This window comes from Podarcis tiliguerta, assembly GCF_965153285.1.
Source record: "Podarcis tiliguerta genome assembly, chromosome: 2".
In the NCBI taxonomy this organism is placed as follows: Eukaryota; Metazoa; Chordata; class Lepidosauria; order Squamata; family Lacertidae; genus Podarcis; species Podarcis tiliguerta.
In genome coordinates, this window is record NC_139535.1 from 88083239 (window position 1) to 88096808 (window position 13570).

General features: G+C 43.6%; 2 protein-coding genes across 6 annotated transcripts in view; one reads left to right on the forward strand and one right to left on the reverse strand.

Moving 5' to 3' along the window:
- Window positions 1-5711, forward strand: part of UNC13D (unc-13 homolog D) — a 63269-nt gene extending 57558 nt beyond the window's left edge. For 2 of the 3 annotated variants that reach the window (XR_014508637.1, XR_014508638.1), the window contains 2 exons: window positions 990-1194; window positions 3267-5711. The gene's annotated coding sequence lies outside the window, so the exon portion shown is untranslated. The remainder of the gene's footprint in view (window positions 1-989; window positions 1195-3266) is intronic. The other variant, XR_014508639.1, reaches the window with a different exon arrangement.
- A 687-nt stretch (window positions 5712-6398) lies between these two features.
- UNK (unk zinc finger) overlaps window positions 6399-13570 on the reverse strand; it is a 45681-nt gene continuing 38509 nt past the window's right edge. For all 3 annotated transcript variants that reach the window (XM_083429877.1, XM_083429876.1, XM_083429875.1), the window contains 2 exons: window positions 11659-11916; window positions 6399-10544 (listed from right to left, as the gene is read on the reverse strand). In XM_083429877.1, coding sequence (XP_083286003.1) covers window positions 10389-10544; window positions 11659-11916 — 414 coding nt within the window. In that variant the 3' untranslated portion in view covers window positions 6399-10388. The remainder of the gene's footprint in view (window positions 10545-11658; window positions 11917-13570) is intronic.

The following is a 13570-nucleotide window of genomic DNA, read 5'->3' on the forward strand; positions in this document are numbered from 1 at the left end:
CATGGCCTCCAGAAATTTGACTAGGCCTGCATTAAAACCATTCAACCAAAGGGTCAGCACATCTTGTGGCTCAAGTGCCATAAATCATGTGCTGTAGGTAGGGTTGGGCAACATCAGCTTTTCAACATTGCGCTATATCACCAGCCAAACATCGTGGTGATATACCGAGATGTTGGAAAAGCAAGCTGCATTGGCCTCTGCCCATGAGGCACCTGGTGAAAGTGCCCCAGCTCTCACCTCGGGAACTGATGCGGTTTCACCCAGACGCTCATGGGCTGGGACAACACAGCTTGTTTGTGCAGCTCAGCTGGGGCCTGGGAAAGTTTCCCCCTCCCCAGCTGAGACAGCCCCTGCGCTCCTGCCGCTCACAGGTGAACGGGCAGAACATCGGGGCTCCTTTAACTGCTCGGCTGAGGCAAGAGCAGCTATAGACTCCTCAGTTGAGCAGTTTCAAGAGCAGAGGGAGGAACAAGCTGTATCGGCGCCTTGCCAATACAGCCTGTTTCTCCCTCTGCATTGTATGAGGAGCAGACCGCGATGTCAGTTCCACTGAGCAGTATATCGCTGGTGAAACCACCACCGCTTCAGAGTCCCTCTGCTAAGCAGCGCCCACTGGACGAACTCTTGACTCCCTCCAGCAGATGCTGATAGCAGACGGACTCAGGAGCGGTGGCAGTTTCACCAGCGATATACCGCTCAGTGGAACCGACATCGCGGTCTGCTCCTCATATATCGCCCAGGCCTAGCTGTAGGAAGTCCTGTTGGGTGTTGTGAATCTATTCCTGTATCAGTTTCAGTGGGTAACCTGAGCTCCAGTACAGTATGAAAGGGAGAGGGGAGGAAATGCTCACTCTAACCTTCTACCCATTGCACTCTTTGATATCCTATTTTCTCCATGTCATCTCTTTCCTTATGTTAATAACCCCAAACACTTTAGCCTTTCTTAATTGGGAAGGCGTTTTCATTGCACTTCTCTGCCTCTTTTCTAGCTTTGTGATGTCCTTGTTGAGTTGGCATGACCAGAACATGCATGTAGTAGTCTAGAGGTGGCTGCCCCTTGGTTTTAAGAAAGACATTATTATATTGGCCATTTTCAGGCCATTTCCAAACTGGGCCCAGCATGGAATCTTCATTCCTACACAGCTATGCCATTTTTATTGTGCCATCCATTATGACGGCAAGTTTGAGTCCCAGGTCAGTTTAGAATTCTATCAGTATATATGTGAAGTTATTTTTTTGCCACTTTACATTTACTTTTGATTTCATATGCCATTCTGTTGGTTATGAAATATGTAGTAGAAAGGCCAGTTTGGGGCATCTCACACTTGTCACCTCCCTGCAAAATTGTTATCTTCCACAGACTTGACCTCCAGAACACTTATGAGTAAATGAAGTAGCAGCACTCCCATCACAGGTCTTTGGCATAGCATAGTACTTACCTCCTTCTCCTCCTGTGATAACAGTCTCTTCTTTCTATGTGCAGAGTCCTGTTCGTCAACCAAATCTTGATGCAAAAGAGGATCTGTCATTTTATCCCAAGACAACTAAGTTCAGGCAGAGGCCTTAGGGAAGTTATGTCACCAAAAGTAAATGATGCCTATAAGATCACTTCTCTACCTATTTGGTTAACCCCCAGATGCTTCTTAAAATGTTAGGGAAGCAAGACTTCAACTTGTACAAGCCATGCTTGTGCTACCTATATAAAGCGTCTTGTTCTACGTCAGGGTTGGGGAACCTGTGGCCATCAGCTTCTGCTTGACTCTAACTCCCCATTAGTCCCTGGCTGTATTGCCAACAGTCAGGGATGATGGGAGTTGTATTCTGGTGACACCTGGAGGGTCACAGAGAGGAGTGTGTGTAAAAATAATTTACAGTGCAAAGGTATAATTTATATAAGCTGCCCCACCCTCTATTTAGTGTTTATCGTCACCCCTAGAAGGGAATGACAGCCCTCAGACTGAAAATGGTTCTTCATCCCTGTTACAGAGATAAGGCATAGAAAGCACATGTGCATAGTAATTAACATATGTGTAGATCACAGCATGTGCTGGTCTTACAAGTAAATAAGTCACTAGCTAGCTAGCCTCCGCTGCAGCAGCTTCTATGTAGTGATTTCATGAAATGTGGATTGATCCTTCTGTCTCATCTAATTAAGAGTAGTTGAGTGTCTGGTTGAATCTTTATTTTTCCAGAAAGGCTTGCCTGTGGGTACTACTTTTCTAGTTCAGTGATTGACCAAAGAACCTACATTCTAGCACTGAGAAGCTGCCGGTGTGTGTCCCATCTCTCTCCAGCCTGCACCCATTACTTATTCCTAATCATTCACGCTTTGGGGCTGTGTTTACTCAGCCAAAGGAGAATACTAGTAAGCGAGGACAGGGGATGGGATAGAATCACTATAGAGACACAATTACAAAAACAAGACAGCTTGGACAGATAGCAAACACAGATACCATTATGCTAGGGGGTGTCAATGTGGTGACTTACAGAGGTTGCTGAACCATCCCTGACTACTGTTCATGTTGACTGGGGTCGATAGGAATTGGAGGGCACCATGTTGGCTACCACTACAAATGAGATAGCTACATACTAGTTCAGACAAAGTTAATCATGCAAAACATTCCAGTGAAATCAATGGGGCAATTTGGGCTAAGCAACCACTGGGTCTCAATTCAATCAAGAATATGTCCTGCTGATTTCAATGGGTCTTAAGGCTGATTAAATAGCTGGATTAGCATTATTAAATTTCCACAATTTTTCCCCCCATGGTCCAAACCCAGAATTCTCAAATTTGCTCACTTTATTCTGGATTCAAGATTTTGGGAGGCCAATTACAAAATGTCCTTGTTTCTCTCTCTCTCTTATGTTAATGGAAAGAAAGAGGAGACAAGACACTGCTGCACACAAATTTTGAAGTGAGAACAGTATACGGAGATCTCTGGGTTAGGAGTTCTAAGTAAAGAGATAAGCTTTCCCCATTTCCAGTTGGGTCCTTAAAAAGCCAACTGAGGAAAAGTTCCCATTCAAAAGCAGATTCTCCCCAGATCTAGAACTTTGTTTCCATGGAATCCAAGATGCTGTTGCAGGTGGTGTGTTGGGAGATATTCCGAGATACTTCGTGGTTGAGAATAAGGACTTCCTTTTAAACACCGTCTTTATAGCTTAAAGGATCTTTCACAAAACCCTGAAATTGTATTGTAACTTGAGCAGTATGAGGGATATATTTATATAAAATACAGTAAATTGAGTGGGTTCTATCTTTGCAGTCCTCTAGGCTGCAAAGGCTACTGTTTCTATATAACCAACTGGAAGGTGAAAAAAGATGTGATTGTGCAGCATTCCTGGCCTACAATCTACAAAGAATCACTTCTGGCACAAGTTCCATGAGAGCAAAGGGAACGTGTTCACTTTACCATGGTGCAGCAGCTGCTTCACATACCTGCCATTCACTTCATGGAGCTTGAACAGGAGACCTTCCTAGTGGAATGTTAGGCAGGTTCCCCCCCCCCCAACCCCTCTAGCTTTCAAGTAGAGATCAAAGGGTACTAAGAAAACTCACATGGACACCACATATACACTCTAAAACACACATACATATGCACACACAAAACTGCTGCCTTTTTTTTTTCTTAGCAAAAAAATAAAAAAATTTATTGTCTTCTAGAAAATCCATCCTGCCCTTGGAAATTGTGACACAAGATTGCATTTTTTTAAGCTCCACATGCAAATCCACTTTGCCAAGAAAGAGTGTCTAAAACCAGGTTTCTGGACAGCCAAACACACATATATACAGAATACGAGAAAGAACAACAGCTGAAATCACAGTTCCGCATTACAGTCTATAATAATGGAATCAAACACCACATTGTACACACCACCTATTACCTTTTGGCTGACTTCTACACAGACTTGAGCGGCTCTCTGTCCCAGCCACCCTCCACCCTCCCCTGCCTAGGAAAATCCAAGGAGAGAGACTGGTTCAGAATTGCCACCATAAATACTGTAGTGTGTAATTTTAAGAATTTATATAGAATGTATTTATATATTTTTTTCCTTTCAAACATTGGAAGCTACAGAGTGGGGAAGCCCCATAGAGATCTTTTGATCCACAGTCACCAGTTTGCAGGAATACTTCACTTATAATACTTTTCGCCAGCAACATCTACTTTCTGGTTGCATTGCTCTAAAGGCTGATATAATCCCGGAGGGGAATCAAAAGGAGGGGAAAAATGAGAAAAAACCCCCAGACTGGTAATAAATACTTTTCCCTTTTGGGGAAGGAAACAATATAGGAAAGTCCTGTCTGTCTAGTGGGACAGCACTAAACTGTTGAGTCCTTTATGTCCTTCCATGCTAAGGAAGGAAATTCTCTTCATTTGTCTGAGCTGTGCAGCCCTTGAAGTGGCTCAGGTTAAGCTTGGAGACATATGGAAAGTTAAAAAGAAAAAGGAATTTTGCTGTGAAGAATTCTGTGTGGGGTCTCTGGCTCTGTTTACATGTGATGCTAAGTGATGGTTTAGCATTAGAAGGACAAGCTGAAGGAAACCTTGGGCATGTATGCTCTGCTTGCCACCTCCAGCACTGCAACGAGGAGGAAACTGGAAGCTTCTGCTTGAGCATTACAGCCAAACCGTAAACGGAGGTTAATTGTATCTATGGTTATGGGGGTGGAGAAAGGCAGCTTTATAAACCATGGTTTGAAGTTGCTTTCACTATCTATAGTTAAGATTAAATGCAGTTTATCCAGATTTAAATGTCACAAGAATCTGTGGTTAGTCTAAAATGGAAGTGAAAGCTTGCAAAGTCCTCTGCATGAATGCACCAGAGACTGCAGGGCTGCAGCTTAGCCTTATAACACTGAGCCATCACTTAAGTGCTACATGCAAACCCAGACCCTGAGTGCTGCATATAGGCAATTCCCCACAATAAATTGTTAGGTGCCGTTTCCCCCTCTGCTGAAGTAGGGCAGTAGAGAAGCGTAGCCCAGCACCTCTGAGCTGTATGATTACTCGGTCATCTGCCCGAATGTGTGGAAATTCCTCAGCCCCACAAAGCCAATTGTTTTAAAAGAAGCATATACAGGTTAATTCTTAACACTTATTTCTCTACTAATTCTTCAGCTACCTGATAGTTCTCTACTGCCAATCAAGGTAAGTCTACCAGCCTTTTTGAATACTCTGGTTTTTGCAACCACAATATTCCCTTGGCTGGTAAAATTAGTCATATTAGCAGGTCCTCCCCAAACTTCTGGAATGATTCCCCCCCCCCCATTAGGCCTTGGGGCATAGAGGCCAGAGAGGGAATACAAGAGGCATTCTGCTCAGAAGTGTGTGAACTTTCATAATCCAAGCACATCTCCTTGGGCTGTCCATTTAGGATGATTTACTCTAGCACCAAATAATAGCTTTAGCATCAGGCAAAACCCAATCACATAATCCCGTTGGCCTAAAAAAAAAACCCCATTGCTGAGCAGGTACTATTCAAATCAGCAACTACTAGCTCAATCAAGATTTGCTTTCGGTTAAACAAAAATATGCATATTTCCTCTCATTCATGGTTCATCCCACCCTATCCCGGTAAACAAAAAATTCCTATGCAGAAACTTAACCCAAAGTTACAAAACAGATTGGTTTTGCTTTTCCATTTGGTACCTAACAAACGCATTCACATTTCAGGTATTTCATTTCAATATTAAAATTCATAGAAATCTAGGCTTTCTTTTTTCTAAAAAAAGTGCGTCTTAAAAGAGCTAAAGAATGGGATAGAGAAGCGTGGGCTTCTACGATTCCCAGGTGTTGATAAAACCAGCCTGCTGCTATGTCCTCGTGCCTATGCATTATACTGACAGAGACGAGGTAGAGGAAAAAGCATAATTGGATGGGGAGCAGTCCGGAATTTGTGGGGTTGGGAGATTTATTTATTTTTTTAAATCCCATTTTGGATTCTTTGGTCCTTCACAATAAAACAGACAGATTGGGTTGTGGCACTAAATGTAAACAGGCTTTTGCCTCTGGTATAATTTCTCCCCTGCATCGCACCAGCAAAGCAATTTGCCTAGGGGGGTGTTGCGGGGAGTGGGAAAGAGGAATCTGATAACCAGCAAGATTCTATAGAGTTGCCAGGCCTTAAAAACAGGACAAAGAAACTACCTCTAAGTTACGCTTGAGGAGACCAGTGACACATCTAACACCCTCTGTAGGATTCTGTTGGAGTTACACAAAGCTGTGGCAATTCAGGACTAAACAAATCGCCCCCCACAAAATCATCGTCTCACTATGGACAATCACATAGAAAGGCAGAGGAAGCAATAAAACACAATGTTTACAAAACTAAGTGTTACAAACCAGTTACCACCAAAGAGCCTGAAAATGGCTGCAATTCTGTATAAACACTGTAGACCCGATTCAAAGAGTTTATTTCCTATGATCTTTAAGTTAGTTACCAAAATAGTTTAGTACATTTTATTTCCAGCAGAGTATTATTACTCCCCCATAATTTAAATTTGTGTGTGTATGTTTTAAAAATGTTCACATATTTTAAACAAACAAGCTTTCCTTAAGACTGAGGCATGTTTGCTGGCCTTGGAGACCAGGGAAGCCCCATGGCACAGACATTCAAAGGCTACAACCAAAAACGAACACAACCACAAGAGTCAGCCAGCAGCGTCTCTCCATACAAAAAAGAAAAGAAAGAAGCCAATTAGGTGTTCTTTTAAAAAAACACAACAGATACTAGTACAATATACACATTGAAAAAAAGCAGTTTTACCAAACATAAAAGTTAATTAAAAAAAAAATCCTAAACAGAGCTGCACTTTGAGATCATCTGGGAATGCATATTAGCCCCCCAAATATGGGAGGGTGGAATTGTGGAAGCAAATCTAATGATGCATTAAATATGAAAATACTCCAGAGGAAAAACCTGACAGTGAGTAGCTGGATTACCCTTATGAAAAAGAATGATAACTTAGAGTTTCCAGTGCTTTTCCAGGTTGGGGAAAGGTGGGTCAACTACTGCAAATGAAGCAGAGACTGGTGAGCAAGGGAGTGAGATTATAAATCTAAATATTACACTTTTACATGTTAAACAAACTCCCCAGTTCAAAATGACAGATTAGAGTCCTTCTGGACTGGACCGTTGCCTTTTGTTGCCTACAGGCTGTTGCAATGTCTGAACAAGTCAAAACCAACTGCAGTGGGAGTTCTACCACTCGGGAACTGCAGGACGACACATTTACTGGATACAAGCTTAACACAAAAAATATTCCAAACCACAAATTTCAATGAAAGTCAGTTGGATTTAGGCCCCAATATATATTCCTGGAAGCCTACCACACATAATCAAAGGTTAACACATAATCAGTGAGTTAACACCATTTGTAAAGCACTCTGGGAAGAGTGCAAATTTAATCTCAATGGAAATTATTAGTGGAGGCTGCAATCCTAAACACATTTACTAGGGGGCAAAGCCCATTGCATTCAATGGTGCTTACCTCTGAGTAAACATGCTTAGGATTGCACTGTAAGTTTCTTTTTTAATAGGTGTAGTTAAGTTCTGCTCAGAGCTTGGAAACCTTATTCATTCTGGCCTACAAAAGCACAAGAAATAAATTAATGATTGCTCCGATAATCCGGCTGATGGTTGCTTGGGACCCAAAAAGATTTCTGTCTATTTGTATAAAAAGCCTAACCTATGAAATGTATCCCTCAAGGCTAGATGCTCTGTGCCCAGTAAGAGATGGGCAATATAAATAGTAGTCAATGCTGTCCATGACAAATGGTTCTGGTCTAAGTAGTTCTCTAGCAAGGGCACACCCAATATTAAGGAAGAATGCATTTATAGACTCAGGCTTTATGGTCGTTTTGGGAGAATGTTCTCCATCTTCATGGAAGTTGTCTACTGCAGGTACCCAGACAAATAAGGGCATTTGCAGCTACACTAAGGTGACCCAGAGTTAACAGAGATGCTAACTCAAAGGAACAACTAGACTATCTTTCGTAAGAATGAGCAGAGCAGTAGAAAGGGCACGTCTGCATGGGAGCGTCTCTCATTTTCGGCTTGGTGCTTTTAATGCCAAAGCAGAAGGGCAGGAGGATCAGGCCCCCACCAACTCCAGAATTACTCTCTGGGCTGTGCAAACAGTGTATCACATACATGCCTGATGAATGTTCCCATCTGTTGGGGACCAGTCCCAAGCCTCTGGGCTACAAAGATTGGACTGCACACAATTCAAATGGACCAAACACAACCGATCCCAGATGCAGCCTAAGACTATAGAAAGCCTTGGGTGTCCCCAGATCATCTATAGCTAAACAGAGATCACAACCAACGATATCCTCCTGCAAAGAAGACAGGCAAGTTTCACCGGAAACCTAAACTAGTGAGGAGTAAGATAGAAGAGTAAGAAGGTTTCCCTAGTCAGAAGGAAAAGGAATGTATTTGAGAAGTGAAACACTGTGGACTCTGGGCAACCCCATCTTTTCTTGCCTACAAACAGTGCTTTAAGTATGGCCTCGTGGCATTCACTATAAATCAGAAGAATGTGAAGCGGATTAGGAACGTAACTCCACTTGACACCTAAGCAGCTAGCTAATCTTTCAAAAGAGGATATTCCAATATCTTGGATTCTCTGTTTGCCTGCTCCCAGTTCTGCATTTTGTGAATCTATTTCTTGCCACTGGAAACATTTTCATATTGGGGTCCCTGAACATTTGCAAAATTCTGTTTGTGTCCCATGGCTGTGAATTTAAAATTATTTCTTCCTCACAATATCTCCGCTATTACTTTGCAGAAATTACATCTGAAGGAAATCCATGCTTCAATTCAGTATGCAACTCCAAATTTTTGGCAGCAAGATAGAAACACACAGTGTTAACTTCTGAAAATGTCCCCCGCTCCTCTATCACATTCTATATTCCCCAAGTTCATGGTGGTGCACCACAACTTACTGTATGCTAGCAACACAAAGTGCTGTCCAGGGCAAACAGATGAGCTTGCTCCGTTAAAAAACCTGAATGATTTTTTCTTAACACTCAAAGCAAAAAACCAACCCTTGTCTGAACTATAGGGTGGATATGTTACACCGCGACGCTGGTAACAGTACCATTCGTGGTATGGGAACAGCAGCGGAAGAGACATATTGTTTCTACCCATCAGGAAGTACCAAGTATTAGGTTTAGGGTGAGTAACACGGCATCAGCTGACCAAATGTAGACCAACTGAACATTGTACCCTCTAGCCAGATACTTGACCAATACCCCATTTCTGCAGTCCCAGGCAGGCAGACAACAACAGGAAACTGATTTAGTCCCAAAGGGCCACCCTACCTAACTGGTGGGTCACAAGTTATGCAAGCCTGTATTGGGCAGACTAAAAGAGTTTAAAAGGTTCCATCTACCTCCATTTAATTATCAATGAAAACAAAGCCTAGGAAGAATACCCCCGCCCTAACCTCCAGCAAGCAACCAGAAAAGACACAGGCTTTTCCAAAGAGGGTCTTCATCATTTCACACTTCCACCTCTACCTGCCACCTAGAATGCCTTCCATTTGCATTACCCACAGCTCTGAAGCACATCCTAATTGCCAAGAGAATACAGACCACCAAATCTGACTTTTCCTCTTTACGAAGTTCCACTGATAAGTAGTGCCTTTGAGTAAAACTATTGTGACTACTGGCCTGCCATCACTGGTTTGTTTGAATTTTTGCTCCTTTTGTTGCTTTGGTAGAAACCTACAAGTGTGTAAAAAGACTTTTAAAAAGCGAATGCTTACTTTTCAAACAGATATCCAAAGATCCTCACCCATACTGAAGGCCAACAAAAGTTCTGAATGCCTGAAGCTCTCAACGGGGAAGAACTGCAAAGGGGATTCTCTTGTTGTTAGGCTAAGAGCATGTCAGCTGCTTTAAAAAGATGAAAATGATGATGAAGTAAGAGCCAAGAGAAGGAGGACAAAGACATGATCAGAAATTTGATTTCCGTGTCTCTTCTCCCCACAGATCCAGTCCTCACCCTGGAAAGCACTTGCAAGCCCCTCTTCCCCTTCCCTCTAAATCTTTATTCAGAAAAGACTAAAAAAGGGTTACATCCTAAATAGGAAAGGGGGGGGGGAGAGAGGGGAAACAAACTCTGCAAACTGCCCTTTGATCTACATAAAAACAGCCATAAAAGTCCCTAAGCAGTTAGACTTAGCAGGACTGGGTGGGTGGGGGAACCTTTAAATGGGAGATGCAAAGTATTAAAAAGTGCTCTGCAACTAATTTTTGTTTTTATGTATATATATATATATATATTCATATATATATATTCATATTATATTTATATATATATATATATATAAAGTTAAAAAGTTCTATGTGTGATATGCTAAACCAAATGTCCTAGTAGGGTCACGACTGGAGAGTGTGTGGCCTGTTGGGATGGCAGATGGGGCATTCGCCCTCCTCAGCACACGTTTCACACAGCACAGTGTGTTGGCACGGGAGTACCACCCGGTTCTCTTCCTGGCACTTGAGGCATTTCACCGACTGCATCTGAAACACTGCCTGGAAAGAAAGAAATGGGGGGCAAAACCAAAGGGGTTGTCAGCAAAACAGAACAGAGCCCTGGTACACTTAGGAGGCAGCCGTTAAAGGGTCAGAGACATTCACAAGGAGTAGGCAAGGGAGAACCCACAGACATTTTCAGGAGGGCGGTGGAAGAAACAGGAGTACAAAAGAGGCAGAGGAGTCCTTTGCCTCTCTCTCTGCAGCCGCCTCCCTGTTCCTATGCCTGACCTGGCTTACCTCCCCACATCCCTCTCGCCTCTTCCCGTCACCTGTTCTGAAAGTTCCTTTGGGCAGACAGCATGCAAAATGACAGAGATGGCAGCCGTGCCTCGTGAACTTGGCATATATCGAACTCCTGGCAGTGACTCCTCCGGCCTGCTGACTCTGTTAAGTCACTGAAGGAAGGAAGTGGCTTCGGCTGCAGCCAGGACCCAAGATGCACAGGATACAGCTGTTACTCCTCTTGCCTAGCAAGCAGCTCTATGGAATGTGTGGGCAAGAGGACCCCGCCCCCACCAAATTGTCTGTGTTCATTCCCGCAGCAAATTCAATCCCACCCACCCCACCCCCCTCTCGCATGGAAATGTGTATATGCAGCTCTTGTGCAGTATAGGTTTTTTTGGGGAAAACAAGATGACATTTTGACTCTCTCCCCCCACCCCCAAGATCAATGCTATGGGGCTGTAAATGTTTTTAAGGCAGTGTCAAGTTAGGTACTACCAAATAAAATCCCTTTCCACCTTCCTTCAACCACCCGGAAACATGGGGAGTCTGTGTGTGCCATTTCAGTACATTCTACAGGCCCAAGTCATTACATGGGAGCCCAATGTGGGATTTGCTTTCAGGTACCAGACATACCATACTCTCATCCAGAGGGAAATGCCCTTTCCTATTGTCATGTTATAAGCCTTGCCTGCTAGCTGAGAGCATTCTAGTATAAAACTGCACCCCCCTCATCCAAGAAAGAATGGGACATTTCATGGATGCCAAGTCTATAGGGTTCAAAATGTACCATGGATTAAAAATGCAAACTTCACAGTTGCTGCTTTTGTTAAGGATTCAAAAAGGAAGCTAAGTTAATTGTGGGACAAAACTTCTCACTCAGACCTACCTTATCAACTCTTTCCAGGTTGGCACGCAGCTGTTTTTGGAGATTATAGAGTGTGGAGAGGGAGAGGGTCTCTACATCAGAGAGCGAACGCAGGAACTGGGGGTCCTGGCCAGTGTGGATCCTCTCCACTTCCTCCTGGAGTTTCTTCACTTGCAGCTCCAAGGCCTCCCTCTGCTCCCGGGCTAGCTCACATTCGATGGTTGCCGTGTTGGCACGATCATTCGCTTCCTCAGCTTCCTTTTTCCAAGCATCACAGGCCTGTGTATCCCAAAGGAAAAGTCATTTGTAATTTGGGAAACAGTGTGGGGGTGGGGTGGGAGAGGAGGATGTGAAGTGAATTCTCTCCTCTCCTCACTTGGCTTCACTCCGCAGCTTGAATAGTTTCCCCAGCATTCTATTTAAAGGCTTTGTATATGGAGCAGATTTCTTGTCTCTATACAAACTCCTGAAATCAGTGTGAGACAAAATGTGGCAAATTTCCCAAGCAAACATTGTGGGCACAGTACTGGCAAAAGGTGTGCACACACATTGGATCCTAGAGTGTTTATCTTCTCAAAAATATATTCACATGGCAAGAAAGCACCATGTATCTATTTTGGTGGTGATGGGGGAGGAATTGGTATTTTATTACTGTAAGCATAATAAAGCAGTTAAAATAAAGTAGTAGTAGTTGTGTACTTATATAGATTATTTTAGTAAATTGTTCCCCCGAAGCCTGAAAGGCAGCCTTCTCCAGCTCTGGGCTGTTCTTTCCATTCTTTCCTTGCGGCACAATAATTGCCCAGACAGATTTTTGGGAACACACCCCTGAGTTAATGAGATCCTTTCAATCTGCACATACAGAAGTGACACAAAGGTTTTCTAGCCCAGGCATCCACATTTTACCATAACTCCTCTATAGGTTATTTTAGCTACATGGCTTTGCCATGAGAACAGGGGGGAAAAACAAAGTGCCTTAAAGTGGAGCATCCTGCCTGCCCAGCTGTTATGGACTGGCTGAATACTGAAGAGTGGTGGGTGGCAGCAGCTGGGAAACCCCCAAAGGAACCCCCAGGGCAAGAAAGCTCACAGCCAGGGGATTGGTGGTGGGACAACAATGTATGGTCAGAGAGAGAAGCAGGAGCAAACTGGGAGGAGGAGGTGGTGTTGGAAGCTGAAGAGGCCACAGGGTTTAGTGAGCAGGAAGAGGCTGTGGCAGAGAGCACTCCAGAAGCAGAGGCAGAAGCAGAGTGGGGTCAAGAGGCAGAGTAGGGGCAGGCTGCAGAAGCCAGGGAGTCTTCCTCTCCTACTGCAACCAGCTCCCATCCCTGATGGTCTCCCAGACCACACAGAGAAATGAAGAGCGCAAGGCAATGAGATACAAGGTGGAAGAGCCTTAGGCTGCTGGGGAAGGAACCGGAGGAGGAGCCTTAGAGAGCAGAGGGAAGGCAGGGACCTTCAGTCCTCACAACTGCCTCATTAGGGCAAGACCTACTGGGAAGGGTTGCTGTGATCACTAGGACTGAGCTGTTTTGTTTCTTTGAATAAAGAATTAACTTCACTGGCATCGGGTGCTTTATTGTTTTATTGCTGACCTATGCCTGACTCCAGCACCTAACACCAGCTCAGGGAACAATTTACTAAATGCAACCCATCTGTCTCAATCTAGTTATGGGAACAGTTTAGCAAAAAGCGTATATTCACACCCACCCTAGTCTTGTTAGCCAACCTGGCCAGAGCAGGGTGGAAACGTACATCCCCAGAGGGAGAACATTTGCAAAGCATCTTGAATGCAGAAGGAGGGGCTTACCATTCTTTCAGTGCACAGCTACTAAACCTCAAAATAATTAGAGCATTACTACAAAAAGGTGAGGAGCATATCAATTTTCAGGGGATACATAAATCAAAAAGATTGGGAGAATTGGAAAGGTGT